At 34.9% G+C, this 21,917-nt stretch overlaps 2 protein-coding genes across 2 annotated transcripts; both read left to right on the top strand.

The window, feature by feature from the left end:
* Positions 1-4,258: 4,258 nt before the first annotated feature.
* On the top strand, positions 4,259-4,778 carry LOC147386749 (uncharacterized). The gene has a single exon (XM_086424608.1). It carries the CDS (start codon positions 4,380-4,382, stop codon positions 4,776-4,778), a length of 399 nt encoding a protein of 132 aa, XP_086280734.1. The 5' UTR covers positions 4,259-4,379.
* A 2,460-nt stretch (positions 4,779-7,238) lies between these two features.
* Positions 7,239-12,287, top strand: LOC147386748 (uncharacterized). The gene is made up of 3 exons (XM_086424508.1): positions 7,239-7,719; positions 10,920-11,149; positions 11,876-12,287. Exons 1-3 carry the CDS (start codon positions 7,359-7,361, stop codon positions 12,152-12,154), a joined length of 870 nt encoding a protein of 289 aa, XP_086280634.1. The 5' UTR covers positions 7,239-7,358; the 3' UTR covers positions 12,155-12,287.
* The last annotated feature ends 9,630 nt before the right edge of the window (positions 12,288-21,917 follow it).

Below are 21,917 nucleotides of genomic sequence, written 5' to 3'. Positions count from 1 at the left end.
AACCTATTTTCAATAGAGTTTTCTACTTTTCTTCTTACTTTGCATTTTTCTTTTTTTGACAGTTCTCCTAATTAGGACTATCAATGGATTGGATCAGATTGAAAATCTGATTCGTTTCGATAATTCTAGGTCTGGATTAGTGTTTTGGATTCCGACAAGGATCCAATCGATAAGGTTAAGATCCAATATCTAATTGGATCAAATCTGAATCAATCATGTCCGAATCTGATAATATATTAGAAAGTATACAAATTATATTATATATTTGTTGAGATATATAAAGCATACGTAGATTTTATATATATAATTGGGTTTGGCCAAATCCGATTGTTAACGGATAAGATTTGGATCTTAGTATTGAGTTCTTATATATATATATATAAAAACCTAATTTGATAAGGGTTCGATCCAATCCTTATTGGACCAATACTAAATCGATCTCGATCCAATCTAGACTCGATCCATTGACAGCCCTACTCCTAATCTCCTCTTTCTATTTTTTCTAGCATCTTTGAAAACCTTTTGCTTCCTCTACCTTCTTTGAAGACCATTTCGAACCCAGCATATTATGTCATGGATGATCTTTCTTTTGACTCAATTCTTCCATCCAAAGCAATCAAATTATTTTACAAATGATTGCTAACTCTCGCACGAGACTTTTGATGGATGTTGAGTTTATGGCATCTCAATGTCTGAATTTCTCTAAGATAATGACATTTTGTTGCAGCGACACAAAGTCGAATCGTACAATCTCATGTCGAGAAATCCAATAAAACTTTAACGAATTAAAAAAAAATATATATATATATATATGGGAAATGTTCAGCAACAAACATTTTGGCAAAACATTTTTCAAAACATGGGTTAGAGGTTTTGGAATGAGCTGATTTTTGGTGAGGATGATCTCTACGGTGAGGAGATCATCATCACCTAACATCAGCCCATTCCAAAACTTTTAACCCCATAAAAAATGGTTTACAAAAAATGGACGGTCCACGATTTTTCAACTTATAAACTGGGGCTAGAAGTTTTGGAATGGGCTGATTTTCGGTGAGAATGATCTCCTCACCATAAAGATCATCCTCACCAAAAATTAGCCCATTCCAAAACCTCTAACCCATGTTTTGAAAAATGTTTTGCCAAAATGTTTGTTGCTGAACGGGATCATATATAGGGTCCCGTTCAGCAACAAACATTTTGACAAACATTTTTCAAAACATGGGTTAGAGGTTTTAGAATGGGCTGATTTTTGGTGAGGATGATCTCTATGGTTAGGAGATCATCCTCACCAAAAAGCAGCCCATTCCAAAAATTCTAACCCCATCAAAAATGATTTAAAAAAAATGGACGATCCACCATTTTTCAACTTGTAAACATGGGGCTAGAAGTTTTGGAATGGGCTGATTTTTGGTGATGATGATCTCTCATCATAGTGATCATCCTCACCAAAAATCAGTCCATTCCAAAACCTCTAACCCATGTTTTGAAAAATGTTTTGCCAAAATGTTTGTTGTTGAACATTTCCAATATATATATATACATCCTCACCAAAAATCAGTCCATTCCAAAACCTCTAACCCATGTTTTGAAAAATGTTTACCAAAATGTTTGTTGTTGAACATTTCCCATATATATATATATATTTCAAAACATGGGTTAGAGGTTTTGGAATGAGCTGATTTTTGGTGAGGATGATCTCTACGGTGAGGAGATCATCATCACCAAAAATCAGCCCATTCCAAAACTTCTAACCCCATCAAAAATGGTTTACAAAAAATGGACGGTCCACGATTTTTCAGATTCTAAACTGGGGCTAGAAGTTTTGGAATGGGCTGATTTTTAGTGAGGATGATCTCCTCGCCGTAGAGATCATCCTCACCAAAAATCAGCCCATTCCAAAACCTCTAACCCATGTTTTCAAAAATGTTTTGCCAAAATGTTTGTTGCTGATCGGGACCCTATATATATATATATATATATATATATAGGGGGGCGTTCAATGGCCAACTTTTTAGCAAACTTTTTTGCAAAACATTTTCAAAACATGGGTTAGAGGTTTTGGAATGGGCTGATTTTTGGTGAGGATGATCTCTATGGTGAGGAGATCATCATCACCAAAAATCAGCCCATTCCAAAACCTCTAACCCCATCAAAAACAGTTTACAAAAAATAGACGGTCCACGATTTTTCAGCTTGTAAACATGGGTTAGAAGTTTTGGAATGGGCTGATTTTTGGTGAGGATGATCTCCTCACCGTAGAGATCATCCTCACCAAAAATCAGCTCATTCCAAAACCTCTAACTCATGTTTTGAAAAATGTTTTGCCAAAAGTTTGCTAAAAAGTTTGCCATTGAACGCTACCCATATATATATATATAGGGAGCGGTTCAACAGCCCCTTATGGTGCCCCATATGGTGCCATGCATTTTTTGTAAATCACTTTTGATGGGGTTACAAGTTTTGGAATAGGCTGATTTTTTGTGTGGATGATCTCTACGGTGAAGAGATCATCCTCACAAAAAATCAGCTCATTTTAAAACTTCTAACCCTATTTTACAAGTTGAAGAATTGTGGACCGTCTAATTTTTGTAAATCACTTTTGACGGGGTTAGAAGTTTTGGAATGAGCTGATTTTTGATGAGGATGATCTCCTCATCATAGAGATCATCCTCACAAAAAATCAGCTCATTCCTAAGCTTGTAACCCATGTTTTGAAAAATGCATGGCACCATATGGGGCACCATGATGGGGCTGTTGAACCGCTCCCATATATATATAGGGTCAGGTTCCGTATACCCCTATTACGACTCACATTGCGACATACCGTTTTGTCTTATATGGGCAAAAATGTTTGGAATGGGCTGATTTTTTGTGAGGATGATCTCTATGGTAAGGAGATCATCCTTGCCAAAAATCAGTTCATTATGAAACTTCTAGCCCCATATTTACAAGTTGAAAAATTTTAGACCGTCCAATTTTTGTAAATCAATTTTGATGGGATTAGAAGTTTTGGAATGGGATGATTTTTTTGCCAGGATGATCCCCTTATCACAGAGATTATTCTCACAAAAAATCAACTCATTCAAAACATTTTTGCCCATATAAGATAAACGGTGAATCGTAATGTAAGTCGTAATACGAGTCGTAATAACGCCATCCATATATATATATATATATATATATATATATGGGAAATGTTCAGCAACAAACATTTTGACAAACATTTTGGCAAAACATTTTTCAAAATATGGGTTAGAGGTTTTGGAATGGGCTGATTTTTAGTGAGGATGATCTCTACGGTGAGGAGATCATCATCACCAAAAATCAGTCCATTCCAAAACCTCTTACCCATCAAAAATGGCTTACAAAAGATGGACGGTCCACGATTTCCCAACTTGTAAACATGGGGTTAGAAGTTTTGGAATGGGCTGATTTTTGATGAGGATGATCTCCTCACCATAGAGATCATGCTCATCAAAAATCAGCCCATTCCAAAACCTCTAACCCATGTTTTGAAAAATGTTTTGCCAAAATGTTTGCCAAAATGTTTGTTGCTGAAAGGGACCCTATATGGGAAATGTTCAGCAACAAACATTTTGACAAACATTTTGGCAAAACATTTTTCAAAACATGTGTCAGAGGTTTTGGAATGGGCTGATTTTTGGTGAGGAGATCATCATCACCAAAAATCAGCCTATTCTAAAACTTCTAACCCCATCAAAAATGATTTACAAGAAATGGACGGTCCACGATTTTTCAACTTGTAAACTGGGGCTAGAAGTTTTGGAATGGGCTGATTTTTGGTGAGGATGATCTCCTCACCGTAGAGATCATCCTCACCAAAAATCAGCCCATTCCAAGACCTCTAAGCCATGTTTTGAAAAATGTTTTGCCAAAATGTTTGTCAAAATGTTTGTTGCTGAACGGGACCCATATATATATATATATGACGGATTATGGGATATATGTCAAAACAATGTAATAATAATAATTTTTTCAAGTATGAACTAGAATCAGTGTATCTCGGGGTAACTGTTTTTCCCAGTGAGGTCAGATCTACGATTTTCGAAGTTGTCACGTAACGTAAGTCGATTGAGTTTGCCACGTGGTTAGTCCGATTGACATTACTAAGATAAAAAGGCCATTATTGCTCTGTACTTCTTAATTGAGTTGGGTGCGACACGTGGATAGAAAACCCGCTATAACCAGTAACCCCTCATAATTCACAACTATAAATGACACACCTTCGTCCCTCGTCTTCGTGGACCGCAGCTGGCGCCATTTATTCAAATAAACGTTCCAAAATCTAATCTCGAACAAAACCCTAAAAAAATTGAAAAAGTTTCACAGAGCTTCAAATATTATAAAAGAGCAGAACCATGGCAGAGGAATCTAGGAAGAACGTATATCTGGAACCATGGAGACGATTAGATGGGAAGATAATAATGGTAACTGGTGCTTCTTCAGGTCTTGGCCGTGAATTCTGTTTAGATCTCGCCATGGCTGGTTGTAAGATCATCGCTGCTGCTCGAAGGATGGATCTGTTGAAGTCTCTCTGTGAGGAGATCAATGGATTGAATTCAAGTTCAAGCTCAAATTCAAGTTCGAAGCCTGTTATTAGTGACAGCAGAGCTGTTGCTGTGGAATTAGATGTAAGCGCTCCAGGGAGTGTGATTGATGCGGCTGTGCAGAAGGCATGGGACGCATTTGGTGGGATCAATGTTTTAATCAACAATGCTGGAGTCAGAGGTAATTTTATTTTATTATTATTTTTTTAAGATTATTAGTGCCACCTCCCTGACACAATTACAACTGAGAGTGAAAAAGAACATAGAGTTCTTATCTGACGATAAGTCAAGATTATTAAAAGAGATCGTTAATGGTGTCCATGTGAGGCCTTCTCCTCCTGAAATTCCTGTTTCTGGGTTCTCTTTGCACGATAGTGTCGATGCTTACGACAACGATGGTTGGTGGGTTGGGAGGATTATGGCAAAATCTGGGTCGAAGTACTCTGTGTATTTTGAGAGCACAGGAGATGAACTTAGGTATCCAATCTCCCAATTGAAGGTTCATCAAGAATGGGAAGATGCCAAATGGGTTATTTTCCGAAAGAGGGTATAATTTTTGGATGAATTTCCTTTTCTTTTTTGAAATAGAGGTTGGTAGCTTTAATGACGGCCATATAATCCAATCTGAGTCTCAATGTTGGGGTTTTTTGGTTTAAATCTGTAATGGGTTTTCCTTCTAACAGATGTATGTTTAGCTTTTCTTTCTTATTCAAGCTTGTGATGAAGGCTTGAATGGTTATATAATTCTATCTAGTTTTTCTTTTTATTGAAACCCTTTCCAAAAAAACAATTCTTTCGAACTAGATCCAAGGTTCTGAAAATAGATGCTCTTTTGTTTTTGTTGAGAGAGAGAGAGAGAGGGTTTCAGCGGAGCGAGCGAGAGAGAGAGATCGAGAGAGTTCAAGGGTTTCAAAGAGAGAGATCGAGAGGAGACGAGAAGAACTCTCTCTGTTGTTGTAATTGTGCCAGGGAGGTGGCACTTATAATCACACAAACGAGAGATGGCGCTGTAAAAAGTCATAAATTATAACTTAAACCCAATCAGCAATCTCGACCATCCAATCGCTATATATCCAACGGTCGAGGTTCTTTTGTTAAAAGGATTGTTAAAACAGAGGCATCCGAACGCCTCCCTATATATATATATATATATATATATATATGAGTTGCGTTATTACGACCCCCTTTGCGACACACCTTTTTGTCTTATATGGGCAAAAATGTTTGGAATGGGCTGATTTTTTGTGAGGATGATCTCTATGGTGAGGGGATCATCCTGGCAAAAAATCAGCCCATTCCAAAACTTCTAGACCGTCCGATTTTTGTTGAAAAATTATAGACCGTCCAATTTTTGTAAATCAATTTTGATGGGGTTAGAAGTTTTGGAATGGGATAATTTTTTGCCAGGATGATCCCCTCACCATAGAGATCATCCTCACAAAAAATCAGCCCATTCCAAACATTTTTGCCCATATAAGACAAAAAGGTGTGTCGCAAAGGGGGTCGCAAAGGGGGTCGTAATAACGTGACCCTATATATATATATATATATATATAGGGAGCGGTTCAACAGCCCCTTATGGTGCCCCATATGGCGCCATGCATTTTTTGTAAATCACTTTTGATGGGGTTACAAGTTTTGGAATAGGCTGATTTTTTGTGAGGATGATCTCTACGGTGAAGAGATCATCCTCACAAAAAATCAGCTCATTTTAAAACTTCTAACCCTATTTTACAAGTTGAAGAATTGTGGACCGTCTAATTTTTGTAAATCACTTTTGACGGGGTTAGAAGTTTTGGAATGAGCTGATTTTTGATAAGGATGATCTCCTCATCATAGAGATCATCCTCACAAAAAATCAGCTCATTCCTAAGCTTGTAACCCATGTTTTGAAAAATGCATGGCACCATATGGGGCACCATGATGGGGCTGTTGAACCGCTCCCATATATATATATATATATAGGGTTAGGTTCCGTATACCCCTATTACGACTCACATTGCGACACACCGTTTTGTCTTATATGGGCAAAAATGTTTGGAATGGGCTGATTTTTTATGAGGATGATCTCTATGGTGAGGAGATCATCCTTGCCAAAAATCAGTTCATTATGAAACTTCTAGCCCTATATTTACAAGTTGAAAAATTTTAGACCGTCCAATTTTTGTAAATCAATTTTGATGGGATTAGAAGTTTTGGAATGGGATGATTTTTTGCCAGGATGATCCCCTTATCACAGAGATCATTCTCACAAAAAATCAGCTCATTCCAAACATTTTTGCTCATATAAGATAAACGGTGAATCGTAATGTAAGTCATAACACGGGTCGTAATAACGCCATATATATATATATATATGACGGATTATGGGATATATGTCAAAACAATGTAATAATAATAATTTTTCCATGTATGAGCTAGAAACAGTGTATCTCGGGGTAACTGTTTTTCCCAGTGAGGGCGGATCTACGATTTTCGAAGTTGTCACGTAAAGTAAGTCGATTGAGTTTGCCACGTGGTTAGTCCGATTGACATTACTAAGATATAAAGGCCATTATTGCTCTGTACTTCTTAATTGAGTTGGGTCCGACACGTGGATAGAAAACCGGCTATAACCAGTAACCCCTCAAAATTCACAACTATATATGACACACCTTCGTCCCTCGTCTTCGTAGACCGTAGCTGGCGCCATTTATTCAGATAAACGTTCCAAAATCTTATCTCGAACAAAACCCTAAAAAAATAGAAAAAGTTTCACAGAGCTTCAAATATTATAAAAGAGCAGAATCCATGGCAGAGGAATCTAAGAAGAACGTATATCTGGAACCATGGAGACGATTAGATGGGAAGATAATAATGGTAACTGGTGCTTCTTCAGGTCTTGGCCGTGAATTCTGTTTAAATCTCGCCATGGCTGGTTGTAAGATCATCGCTGCTGCTCGAAGGATGGATCTGTTGAAGTCTCTCTGTGAGGAGATCAATTCAAGTTCAAGCTCAAATTCAAGTTCGAAGCCTGTTATTAGTGACAGCAGAGCTGTTGCTGTGGAATTAGATGTAAGCGCTCCAGGGAGTGTGATTGATGCGGCTGTGCAGAAGGCATGGGACGCATTTGGTGGGATCGATGTTTTAATCAACAATGCTGGAGTCAGAGGTAATTTTATTTTATTATTATCTGGATTTAGGGTTCTGGAGATTTCGGTTGGGTTTGTAGAGTCGTTTGATTTGTGTGGAATGGAATGGGCGATTTGTTACTGTTCGTATAAGAGTAGTTCGATGTTAGATTATTTTCCATGAAGTGATATTGGACGATTTATTTTTTGAATAAAAAAATCTTAATTCTCTAATGTTTGGAAACTCGTCAAGTTAGATTAGAAATCAGGCAAAATTATGAACTACTATATTAAATGTTCTTTTCTATTCTGAATTTATTTATTTATTTTTTTTTCAGTAATAAATTTTTATTTTAATATTTTAGTCTGTTAAATTGATGATATTAGGTCTCCCCCTTACAAAATGCAATATTAGGTTTACATCCCTAACCCTAAATCAGCCGCATTTTCTTGATGGTTTAACGGTGAAATATTGCTTCTTCTTCTTCTTTCTTTTTTTCCAAAATTATCTTCAAATACTTAAATTACTATATAAATTTCACTGTTAAATCATATTAAGTAAAAGCAAAGCATCCTTGACCTACGGTCAAAGGAGTAAACCAAATCTTACAATTTGAGAGGGGGTAAACCCAATATCACCAATTTAATAGGGTTTTTTCTAAAGTACATTTTTTCTGTACTGATCTACTAAGTGCACCTGACACAGTGGACAATAAATGAAGGCAATTTATGAAAAATCTTGGTACTTGTTTATTTTACAAAAATGAATGAATCAGCTCTTATTTTATATTTATTCTAGAGTTGTGCTACTGGGGCTAGGGGTGTCAATGGGTACCCATACCCTAAATAGACTGGAACCAGAACCATAAACTCCGTTTCTCTCGATAAATGAAGAGATGCATATTTCTTTCTTTCTTTCTTTTTTCTATTTTACTGTTTTTAATTTAAAATTGCTGTAATTTAGTGGCGAAGGATTATCATATGGTAGGATATAGGAAGATAATCTGTAAAATGGCAGTCTAGTATTTTAAATGCCTAATAAATAGTGTGTGTATTTTCTCCCGATGGATGGAGAAGATGGTTTGGATTTTTCGATTGATAGATGGAGAAGATGGCAGGTGTATCGAGAAGGGTAAAAATGTAACTTTCTATTCTTTTTAGTTTTTATTTTGACTTAAGTGGCTGTGGAAAGCGTATATGGTAGGCGTCAATACCATAACTCTTTATTCTATTCTTAAATATTTTCTTTTTAAAATGTTATTTATCTAAGGTACTATAGCAAATTTTTTTGATGAATTTACCTTTACGCCCTTGAGTTTAATGTAGGTTCACAATAAAGGTAAATAAGTAAATAGAAATGAGAATATAACCATTTTGTAAAAATAAATAATTATAAAATCAGGTATATAATCATTTCATAAATATGAATAAAAGGTTGTTTCAGTATTTTGTGTAAACTACTTGAGGATTTCGTAAAGCACCTTTCATTTGAAGTTCGTTAAAACAATTGAAAAAAAATTTTTAATTATTATTATTATTCTTATAAATTAAATAATGCAAATATCTTGTTTATTTATATATATATATATATATATATATATATATATATATATATATATATATATATATATATATATATATATATGGGTCAGGTTCAAGGGCCATATGAGAAAACATATAAGAAAACTTTTGTTTTTCAAAATAAGGGTTAGAGGTTTTGGATTGAGCTGATTTTTTGCAAGGATGGTCATTATGATGAGAAGATCATCCTCACAAAAAATCAGCTCAATAAGAAACTTCTAAATCCATCAAAAGTGATTTACAAATTAGTGATAAAAATTGGTAAAAAATCGACGGTCCACATTCTAAATCACTTTTAATGGGGTTAGAAGTTTCAGATTGGGCTGATTTTTTTTTTTTTTGAATGATCTTCCCATCATAGAGATCATCCTCACAAAAAATCAGCTCAATCCAAAATTTCTAACCCATATTTTAAAATTATATTAACCGTCGAAAGTTTTCTTATATGTTTTCTCATATGGCCCTTGAACCTGACCCTATATATATATATATATATATATATATAGATATGGTGAATTGATAGAACTTCTCAATGAGGTTGTAGTTTGTCAACACATAACTGGCTTCAAAGAGTTCTCGAAATTTTTATTCTAAAACATAATCTACTTGAGACAATAGTTTAGAACTCAAAAAACTAGATTTGACTCGGATGTCCATGGAAGTTAAGTCAAGTTGATAACCTGCAAGTTTACTCTCTTAAATTAAATAAAGAGTCCGGATTTTCTAACTCTCCTCCTTTGACAACTGCACGTGAGGAGAGTTTGAAGGGAGTTTATGAAGGGAAAGTTAATTTATCATTAAGAAAAGTATTTTTAATTAATAAATACATGGCCCAACCACAAGATTGAACTTATGACTTATTCAATTTTCGAGTTTTTGGGTTTAGTTGCCTCAAAATCAAATTGAGTTAAGTCAATTTGACAACTTTTTTAGTCAACTCGATCAGTAAAAAAATGTAAGAGTTACTATTGGCACCTCAACTTTTACTTATTACACTCTAATTAAAATAAAGAAAATGAGTAATGGTTGAGAATAAGCAAAAGATAGGGGTGCTAATAGAAACTCTCTTGTTTTTTACGTTTTTACCCCCTCAACCCTAGAGAGGATGTCCATGCCGTAGGCAAGACAAACTCTAGTATATATATATATAGATAGGGGGCGGTTCAAGGGCCATATGTAAAAACATATGAAAAAAAAATGGTTTTTCAAAATATGGGTTAGAGATTTTGGATTGAGCTGATTTTTTTGCGAGGATGGTCACTATGATGAGAAGATCATGCTCACAAAAACTCAGCTCAATCAGAAACTTCTAAATCCATCAAAAGTGATTTACAAATTATTGACAAAAATTGGCAAAAAATCGACAGTCCACATTCTAAATTACTTTTAATGGGGTTAGAAGTTTCAGATTGGACTGATTTTATTTTTGGATGATCTTCCTATCATAGAGATCATCCTCACAAAAAATCAGCTTAATCCGAAACTTCTAACCTAATATTTTGAAAATTTATTAATGTTACATTGTCTTTACGTATGTTTTCTCATCTGTCCCTTTAACCTGACCCATATATATATATATATAAAAGTAGAATGTAGAATGTACACACGATTCCAAAATTAATATCTTCAATTAACGTGGTGTTTAATTAATGTGTATCAGGTGTTGTGTGTTCTTCTCTGGAATTACCGGAAGAGGAGTGGAACAGAACTTTCAGAATTAACTTAACTGGAACTTGGCTAGTCTCCAAGTATGTGTGCAAACGCATGCGCAATGGAGGTCTCAAAGGATCAGTCATCAACATATCTTCTATCGGTGGTATTAATCGTGGGCAGTTCCATGGCGGTGTTGCCTATACTGCCTCAAAGGCTGGGATGGACACCTTGTCCAAGGTCATACGTTAAATAAAAATTAGATTGGATTAAGATTATAATACATAAAGAGAGATTTTATTGCCACACCAACTTTTACTAAGACGACTCCTGACTTAATTCTTTGTTGATATCATACAAATGGGGTGCTCTTAGTAAAAGTTGATGTGGTAATAGAAACTCTCTATAAAGAGAGAGAAGGGCCAGATTCTAGTCACTCATATTGAGAAAAACACATGATCCTGACGCTATAAACACAAAATCTAAAAAGTTGGGATTTATAAGTATGCATAATATTACATGTCTGGAGGATACCATATATAAATCCATTAGAATTCTTTCCATCATTTCTTTAACACCATAACGAGAGAAGATGGAGTAAAAGTGGTTCAACACCAAAATTTGAATGATCATAAATGCCTCCACTTTTATATTTAAATTTAATATAATGATTATTTTAGTCAAAATCCCATATAATTTCAACCCTCGATGGTAGAATCATGTTGCTTAATTTTTAAAATTACAAAAATATCTTTTTTTACTATGTAATCTACAAAAGAACCTTTAATCAATGTTTTAAATTACAAATAAACACTTTTTGATACATGTGGGTTTGGACATGCCATTGTCACCTTGTAGTTCTATATAAACACTATTTCATTTTGGGATCTAGTTAATGATATTCGAAGAATTATTTTCTTTATTATTATGTCTAAATTATTACCTAATTTATTGTAATATTTACAGGTGATGGCTTTAGAGTTGGGGAAGCATAAAATCAGAGTGAACTCAATAGCACCTGGGCTGTTCAAATCTGAGATTACTGAGAGCCTCATGAAGAAAGCATGGCTCAAAAATGTTGCAATGAGAACTGTTCCTCTACAAACATATGGCACATCAGACCCCGCGTTGACATCTCTTGTCCGGTATTTGGTCCATGACTCTTCCGAATATGTGTCGGGCAATATTTTCATTGCGGATGCCGGTGCCACCCTTCCTGGTGTTCCCATTTTCTCTTCCCTGTGATCTTTGTGTGTTTTTCATGCCTTCTTTTTTCAAAAAAAAAAAAAAAAGGTTTGTAACAATCTTGAGAATTCTCTTCAAACGCTACCTATCAAATTCATTACAGATTCTCCCTTGGAGAATGTAGAGGATTCTCACTTCGATAACTTGTAAGCTTTTGAAGTGATGCATAGTGGGATTATCATCTATGATTGGATCCATGACCCAAACCCTGTGGAGAAATTGATTGAAGAACAATAAAAAAGAAAATAAGAACAAGATGCAATCACACACAAAACACTCAGGATTGAGGTACATCCACGGATGGCACCAATTAAACTAGAAACAGGAAACTCCCACTTATAGATTGCACCTTGTCACCAAATAAAGAGACATATATACCCCCAAGTAATTGTAAATAGGGTTTTACATGATATAAGTGAATATACTAAAATACCCTTGGGATGAAATTTTATGGAGCAAATCCCCACCTTTTAGGCAGGGGTGTCCTTGGTGAAAAAATTGTGGACTGATGAACAATACTCCTGTTGACCAGTACCATCAAGATCAACAAACCATAATAAATCTATGATCTAAAATCCAGGGGCAACGAATGAGAATTACTATAGTTAATTAGATGAGCAAAACTAAATTTTATAAAGGCATCCAATCCGTTTGATTTAGGTTAGGATGGAAGGACTTTATCTGAGACAACACGACACTTTCTTTTTTATCGGTTAGCCTGTTTTTAATGAGTTCAGTAACTCGGTGCTGGCAGGATTTGAACCTAGATCTTTCGTATCCTCACTCAAAGATTCACCAACTAAGCTAGCTAGCACTTGGAAGATAACATGACATTTTGTCCTTCAAAAAATTAAGTCTTACTCAATTCAAATCAGAATTTGATGCATCATCTTTGTCCAAAGGAGACACCTTAAATTGAGAGAAAAAAAAAATGAGAAATAAAACAGAAGCTTTATTTATAAAATAAAATAAAAAATTGTACTCAACTAAAATTGCATACATATTTTTCATGTAAATTCCATGAAAATTTTGAAGCATAAAAATTGATTTTTGGGCTACATGATAATTCACATATAAACCTAGTTGTTTTCATCATTAACAGAATTTCAGATTATAACAAAATATATGAATAAAAAAATCCTACAACACAGATTTAAATAGGGTTGCGAGCAGAGACTGCTAAATATTTTGTTGTAAGTATCATGCTAAAAATAATTTCAAGGTTAATTTTTCAATGAGAACTTCCACAATCAGATACCAACATTTTCGATTGATCTTGGAATATATTACACTAAAGAGAATATTTTCTAAATATTATTCAGAAACTAGTCGAGTGAACAGGCAACAAAAGAAAACATACACCAAAATGAAAAGAAGTAAAACTTTCATGCCCTCAACATCGGATCAAGATTGTCCTAAATCCCAAGGGTGGAAATCCCAAATCTCGAATATGACGTTATTGTTTTTTAAAAATAATTTCAACAAAGCCTAGCCTAAAAATTGAATCTATGGAATTTCACCTGTAAAGAAATATCCGCACAGTAATCACAATTCATATATTTATTACATCTCAATTCATATATTTATTGCATCTCAACTTGCATTCCGACAAATCCAACCTTCATATCATCACATATTTATCAATCAACGGACAAGACACTATAGGTCAAAGATATTTTTCTCACGTTTAATAAAAGTGTGACACTTATACATCAAGATCATATTGTTGTGTATGTGAACACCTTTGTGAAGCTCACTTAGTAAGTAAATCAAACACCTATTAGATATTTCACCAAACATCTTGCATGCCACACCATCCAAGACCTTATTTGATAATGGCAATGAAGGATAAACCCAACTAATAGTAGCAAATGCAAAGAAGATATACAATTACACAAAGAAAAAGTAAGAACACAATACCCACAATACGAGATTTTGCGTGGTTCATCTAAAGGCTATGTCCACGAAGGCATGAGCGTTGGAGCTCAATTTCATTACGAAGAAAACAAGGTAAATCGATATAAGAAACACATTTATCAGTTAGCTTCACCTTCTTCTAGATCTCAATTTTTCCAAACCTCTTAACCTCTTCTCACTTGGGTTTTTTTTTTCTTTCTCTATTCCCTTATCTAGAAAAAACTAAGACCTGGAGTTAGACTTCTAACAAAAGAAAACAAAACCCCATCCTTTTAAAAGTACAACAAAATGGGCCAACCCAAATTACCTTGGACCGACCCAAAAACACACACTTGGACTAGGCCTAATTGACTTTGAGTCATAACTTCAACAATCTCCACTTTGGCGAAAAAACTCTTCAATCCCTTGGAAACGTTAGAACCTCAACATGTTTATAACACCTTCACCTTGATGAGAAACCTATCATCTCCATGCACCTCAAGGGGAGAAGTGCCCTTTAATCTCAACAAGCAATGAGATTAAGTAAATTCAAGCAATGCTCGAACTTGTCCCTTGTAATCAATTTAGTGACACCTTTCTTGCTTGCCACTAGTGAAAAGTGCACTTCATCCTCCCATCCAAACCTTTGAGATGGTTTGATGATCTTTTTTGGCCTTCCATGTGTTAAGCTACAAGGCTCATCATGAACCATCTCTTATTAGTGTTCTTCCCCACCAGATGTGCTACCTTCCTCAAATTGAATTTGAGGTTCTTCCCTTATAGTTTTCTGTGTGATAATAGGAATTTTGGTAACAACTACCTTATCACCAACAATAAACTTCTCACCATCATCTTTCTTAAATTCTCCCTTAGCCATGGAATCTTTGTCAAAAACTACATCTCTACTAAGGATTTTCTTTTTGTTTATCGGATCTCAAAGCTTGAATCCCTTCATTCCTTTTTTGAATCTGAGAAAGATACACTCAAGTGACTTTGATTGCAATTTCTTTCTCTTATCACTAAGAATGGAATCATATGCCTTGCATCCGAACACCTTTAATATAAAGTTGTTTACTTATTTTCCCATCCATACCTCTTCGACAGATTTAAACTCAAGTAACTTTGATAGTGACCGATAAACCAAATAGTAAACATGGTAAATTGATTAGCCAACGGTTGTGATTGTCGTGACTCTTTCAAAATCTAGAGTTGAACACTTTGCCTCTATTACAATGATGAATCCAGGAGAGAAGGTCGAAGGTAACGAAGCAAAATAGAGAAGTGGGAGAATAAAAAGTTGAGAGAGAAACTTGAGAAAAGGAAAAAGAAAAAAAAAGAGTGACTATGTGTCTGTGGCTTAGCTGATGAGGATGAGAGAGGCCTTGAGAGTGAGAATGAATGTGGATATGAGAGAGTAATGGTTGAGAAAGAGGTTCCAAGAGGGGAAATTAAGATATGGATGTTATCCAAAGACAAAGAGAGGAAGGTTTCTAGAGATGTGGTTGTTGTCCAGATTAGACCTCTCTTCATCTTTCTTTTTTTTACTTATTTTCTTTTTTTTGTTTCTCTTTTGTTCTTTTTTTTTTTGTTACTTTTTTCCACTTTTTTAGTTATTCTTTCTACCTTTCTCCATCCTTGCATGACTCCTCTCATTCTTTCTACTAAATATTTTTTTTTTTTGCTTCTAAATCTCACGAATTGCCCACGTTAGTTTTTTTTCTTTTCTTTTCTTTTTGCTACTAACGGATCACCTTCTCTTTTTTTTTTTTTTTTTAAATCGTGATTCTCCTAAATCTTCTCCTCTCTTTTTTTTAGAAGTTATCTTCTTGGTGAGAATCCATCACATAAAATCTTTGAATTTAAAATCTTCTTATTTTCAGTTCTTGCTTGGACAAAACTTGCATAACGTGTGAAGTAGAGCCATGATCCCCATAAAACTTGTCTATATTGATGCCAAATTCCTCCTAATCTTGTGGCTTAAGAAATTGATCAGTTGACAATTTTTTAATCGAGGATTAGGTATTAAGATTGATTGGTTATTGGTAAAAAAACAATTATTGTTTGGTTTATGATGAGTTTGATTGGTCAAGATTGGCTTAAGTAAGTCGAAATTTTACGAAGAGGTTTGATTGGCTTAAGTTTGATTCGAGATTGGACGATTTTTTGAGACATTTTGGAGATGTAGGACTGTGAGGGGTATTTTTGTCAATTTTGAATTTTGGAGAGTAATTTTGTTCAATCCCAATATTATTTTTTCTTAGTTTAAATGTTGCATTCTCCTAGTTGCGAGATTTCTAGGTTATTACAATGTGTGGTCAACCTAAGCATACGTACTTACTAAATTGAATGTAAAGGTTTGCAATCCTAAGCATGCGTAATTTCTATGTTGAGTGCGCTAAATAAGAGAGATGAAATCACGAGGAACAAAAAAGAAGGAGTTGGAATAAATTGGGAGCAAGTCTCTCACAAGCTTTCGACTATTCTTCATATTCTACGCTCATCATTAGGACGATCGGGTGATGGATTCTCAAATTGGACAGATGCAAAAAAAATGGGGTGTCTACAGTCTTCTTGTGGCGTTAGATTTCTGAAAAGTTGTAATTGAAAGGGTTAACTCCTCTTTTAAAATCTCTAATTCAACTTTAGAGATAATGGGCTTTGAAATTGAAGAAATTTCTTCGAAAGAGGACTTTCCTGGCTTCCATTGTGATTGTGGTACGTAACGAAGTATCGAGATCGATTTCACAATTATGGATGATGTGTCCAACGACTCACCCTTTCCCATTTAATTTTAGTCCTATGTTCATTTACCTATTCTTTTTGAAGCTGAGGAGTGAGAAATCTTTTCGAAACACTTCATGGTATGTTTTTCTTTGTTAGTTCTTTCCTTACTAGAAGGAGGTACCAAAATTGAGAGCTCTTCTTGAATGACATTAACTCCTAAATAGAATTTTGCATTGGCGAAATACATTTCCACCTAGTCAAATGGTTTTTCTTCAACTACTTGCACACCATCTTCATAGTACTTGAAGCATTGGGGAAACATAAATGGTACAGCTCCAATTTTGTGCAACCATGATCGATCGGGAAATAAGTGATATGAAGTATTATAATCAATTACGTGAAAGAGTGCGGTTGATTCTAAATATGTAATAGAGAGCTTCACTCTTATCATGTTAATGGCCCTTTGCCCATCTAGGTTGAAGTCTTGAATTATTAACTTACTACGCGCAAGTTGATCCACTGAGATGTCAACTTGTTTCATGGTACGAATTGGCATAATATTGATTGCGGAACCATAATCAAAAAGGATTCTTTGAATTTTGTTCTCCCTTACCTAACTTGTAATATATAAGGGCATGTTGTGAGGTCGAAACCTTAATTGAAAATTCTCATCAGTGAATGTAATCGTGGCCATGCACATATTGTTTTGCTATGGATCTTCATTGGGTTGACCTTCTTGTTTGCACTTGTTTGATTCAATTGAGCCTTGTTCTTAAGCATGTTGAACCTTCTGGAGTTCACTATAGAAATCAAAGCCAACCTATGAATCTTTTATTTCTGTAGTGATGTTGTGTTCCTTAAGTTTCTGATCTCTACCACTAGAAGTGGCAGTATGCTCCTCAAACTTGTCATCAACATCATCTTCTAACGCCTCCACTCCTACTTGGTGGTATGAAATCATTCAAACTTCTATGCATTCTTCCTTCAAGAATTTCATGGGTAAGAAATCTATAAGAGTAACTGGTACACGGGGAGGTTGTTGAAGGATGTTTTTAGGGTCTACGGGTGAAACTAAAAAAGTTTTTTCTTTGTTGTACTCTTTCATTTTTTGATCTTGTACTTGGTTTTTATTTTCTTCTCTTTCTATTTGGCTTTGGAATTGGAGGAGTCAACACATGTGTAGAGCATAGTTTTCAACGAGCGAAAATTGTCCACCCTTCATCATCAACTAAAGCTAACTTTGAAACACTTGAACTTGAATTTGAAGTCAAATAAGATTGATGTCTTTATTGAGGTGAAGTGGGAAGTGCGACAATCTTCCCCTAACTTGGTAATGCCCCTAGTATGGGATGAACATTTTCAATGTCATAATGTACGGACATAGGTTGTGATAGTGGAAGCGAAACTTTTTATGATTTGGGAAGATAAAGTCTATGTTGCATATAGACTTGACAAGAGTATTGGACCAAAAAATCCAAATATGATAGTTGTCATGTTAGAAGTGGCAACATTTTCGACATAGTCAAGTTTAATTTTTTCTTGACGTGCCAGATCCATGATTTTTTCTTTAAGATGAAACATTTTTCAATAGGGTGACTAATCAACCAATGGTAGCAATAGTATCTTGAATCATTCTCATGACCTACTTCCTCAGGTCATTTGAGTGTTGGGAGTTCGATGAACTTCAACTTGATCAACTCTTTGAACATGTCTACGACATCACCGTTTGGAAATGGGTATTCTTTGGCTTCAAGCTCTTCTAGAATTTTCCAGGATTTCCCTTTGTCTTATGTTGAATCAATTCTTAACTGAGATTCACTCGATCGTGGAGAGTCTAATGAACGGTTATATTTTGCTCCATGTCATGGAATCGAGTGGGTAGCTCTTCAAAAGTGTGTGGCTTAATCCCTTTTAAGATGTATAAGAGTTGCCAATCCATCCCTTGAATACACATCTCAATTTTGGATGATTGCAAAAGTCAATCCATGTAGTTAAGAGAGAGATTCCTCCAACATTCAATATACTCGATGACTAGTTTATCCTTTCTTTATTTCACCTTGGCAAGTTCCGCTATATTCATCGTCTTTCTGACTATAAAAACAACCAAAGAATACTCTTTCGAGTTGATCTCAACTATCTATTGAGTTAGGTTCCAAGTGAGTGTACAAAGAAATTGTTTCACCATGAAGTCGTCGAACGTACCGATATTGTTGCAAGTTTCGATGAAGTGGGCAATGTGTTATTTTAGATTGTCTTTTCCCTTGAACTATTGGAATTTTAGCGGTTGATATCCTATCGAAAGAAGTATTTGCTCAATAAGTTGAGTATAGGGTTTGGAATAGACTAATGAGGGTTGTGGCAAGCCCTCATATTAAGCGTGAATGGTGTTAGTGTTCATTGCTTGCAGTTGTTGAACAAAAAACGAGAGAACAGATCTTTGTGGTGGATCTCACGTAGTATTTCATGAGTCAGAATAGGCTCTTTTTTGTTCTTCTTCGTATAGAGCCATATACATTTCAAGAGTGAATCTTAAAAGATGCAAGGGTCCAACGTTTGATTTATTCTCTTTATCCTTCTTCTCCAAACGACTGACTAGGGTGGCAATTTGAATGTTGTTCTCTTTCATTTTCTTTGTCGACATGTTGATTGTGTCTGCCATCTACACTACTTATTCTTCTATCATTGGTGCTCCAACTGTCATCACTGCTCTGATGGAAGTGTGAGTCTACGATGGAGAAGTGATTAATAGAAATCCAGATGATCCCTTACTTGACTTGAATCAAATCCATAATCCAATGAGTCGTCTTCCACATCGTCTGCCCACGCCATTTTTGTCGTTGGTATCGTTTTCGTGGCACACTTCTTAGAATGGTGATAAAGATGTTCAACAAGTTGAGAGCCATTAATTTTTGTCATAGTTCATGTCACATGGTGATCACGACTTACGACCTGAGTAGATTCAGTGTTGGAAAAGGCGACTTTCTTGCCTTTCTCCACAGTAATGATAACGTTGACATTGTGAGATGCCATCATTATTGTTGGTGTTTTTTGTAATTGACTGAAAGATGAGAAGTTGAAATAGTCCCACTAGGCGTGTTAACAATTTGTCAACAACAAATTTCACGGATCTACCTCGAGATCCTTGAAACAAAATCGCAAATGGTTTAATATTGATTTTGATATTAAAAAAAAGGAAATATAGATCTTAGAGTTATCCTCTGATTAACATTCAAGTACAATAATAGTACAATAGATTTCACGCGTAATCGGTTGAGAAGGTTGCTTTGACGGTGGTTTTTTTGTGTTTGATCTTCTATAGAAGCTTTTGTAAATATTCTTCTTTTTAGACCTGTTTTATCAGTTGAGAAGAATTTCTTGACTTTTAGAGAAGAGTTTTAGGCTTGATCTTCTCTTTAATTGAAATTTAAATCTCATAAAGAACTTTGTTTCGTCTCTAGAGGGGAGCTTGAGAGTTTCTTCTCTAAAGGGAGAGCTTTTGTCTTTTAAGAGAAATTGATCCCGGTCTCTCATAAATGAGGGAGGCTTTGGTATTTATAGACTTAAGATAATTTCACTTTTCAATTATGCCCCGACTTAGACAGCTTTGATGGGTTCGTCTAAAGGTTAAATTCGTCTAAATCCAATTTTAAGGATTCTATGGATTGTCGGTGGACCAAACTTATTTATTTGGGGTTATGACCCAATACTTAATGTGGATTACTTGATTTAGATGATGGGCTTTATTCACGAAAACTCAAAACCCACTCCTTAGAAAGCCTATTCCCAATCAATGGACTTAAGTTGGATATGTGGCCAATTTATGATTTTAGGGACTTCATTTTTTTTTAATAAAATTTGTAAAAGGCCTTCATAAAAATTTGATGCCTACAAAGGGGTTGCCCTTGGTATACGGGTGGCCCTAATGAACAATTAGGATACCTTTATAATTTCCCGTTCTTTTTTTTTTTTTTTTTTTTCCTTTTTAAATGTCATCTTTGTATTTATTGTAACCTTCAGACACTACAGGTTTTTTTTAGGGATTAGCTTCTTTAGGAATATTTTTCCATATCAACCGTTCAACATTGGGTTTCTCCCTATCTATCACAAATAACAATGTAAACTTATCCTAATGGAACGATAACGCCAGCCCTGATTTGACTGTTATATGACCATTCAAAAATGGGTTATTTAGATAGACTCCACATTTTGGGGAATAATTGAGATACATCCTATGTTTTAAACAGATGACATACCTCCTTATCTCTATCCTCTCCATTCTCTTATAAATAATCGAGACTTAAATGTCCTCATCTTCAACTTCTAGTCAAAAATCATTAATTTTTCTTTCCAAAACCAGTTATCTTTAACCTCTATGATAAATAAATATTTTTAATCCATTCAAATTCACGTAAAATTCCATTGTCAGTTTATTCGAAAAATATTATCTTATTCTTGAGACTTTTAAGTAAATATAATCTTAAGATTGAAGATGAGACTTTTACGCAAGAAAATAAATAAGAAGTGGAATGAGATGAATCTTCAAGAAAATAAAGAAAAATATTAATGGATAAGAAATATCTTAAGATGAAGAGTAAGACTTTTACGTAAGAAAATAAATAAGAAGTGAATGAGATGAACCTTCAAGAAAATAAAGAAAAATAAGGATAAAAAATCTTATCAAGCAAGTAGAAACTTGAGAAAAATCTAAATTTAGGTGAAGTCTGTACCGTCCAATCTTAAATGAACAATTAAAGTGAAGGCATGGACAACCTCTCAAGCGATGGGACTATTAGCGACGACTACCAACGGCCAGGAGACAACCTCTCAAGCGATGGGACTATTAGCGACGACTACCGACGGCCTTCCTGGCCGTCGCTAGATGCCTTTTGCGACAGTATGTGTCTATATAGCGACAGTCACGGCCGTCGCAATAGCCCTATTTTACTTTAGTGATATGGGTCAGACACAATTTTGTATGCGGTGAAAACATTTGATGTTTTCATTCAAGAAAAATATTATCTTATTCTTGAGACTTTTAAGTAAATATAATCTTAAGATTGAAGATGAGACTTTTACGCAAGAAAATAAATAAGAAGTGGAATGAGATGAATCTTCAAGAAAATAAAGAAAAATAAAGGATAAA

The sequence above is a fragment of the Akebia trifoliata genome, chromosome 14 (assembly GCF_017979445.1).
Source record: "Akebia trifoliata isolate Shusen 1 chromosome 14, ASM1797944v1, whole genome shotgun sequence".
Classification (NCBI taxonomy): domain Eukaryota; kingdom Viridiplantae; phylum Streptophyta; class Magnoliopsida; order Ranunculales; family Lardizabalaceae; genus Akebia; species Akebia trifoliata.
This window is presented reverse-complemented; position numbering and strand designations above follow the sequence as displayed.

Bases quoted from the DNA above. Each gene is read 5' to 3' on its own strand.
- LOC147386748 (XM_086424508.1), top strand. From the start codon at position 7,359: ATGGCAGAGGAATCTAAGAAGAACGTATATCTGGAACCATGGAGACGA. The intron at 7,720-10,919 runs GTAATTTTATTT...AATGTGTATCAG, and splicing joins CAACAATGCTGGAGTCAGAG to GTGTTGTGTGTTCTTCTCTG. The intron at 11,150-11,875 runs GTCATACGTTAA...TAATATTTACAG, and splicing joins GGATGGACACCTTGTCCAAG to GTGATGGCTTTAGAGTTGGG.
- LOC147386749 (XM_086424608.1), top strand. From the start codon at position 4,380: ATGGCAGAGGAATCTAGGAAGAACGTATATCTGGAACCATGGAGACGA.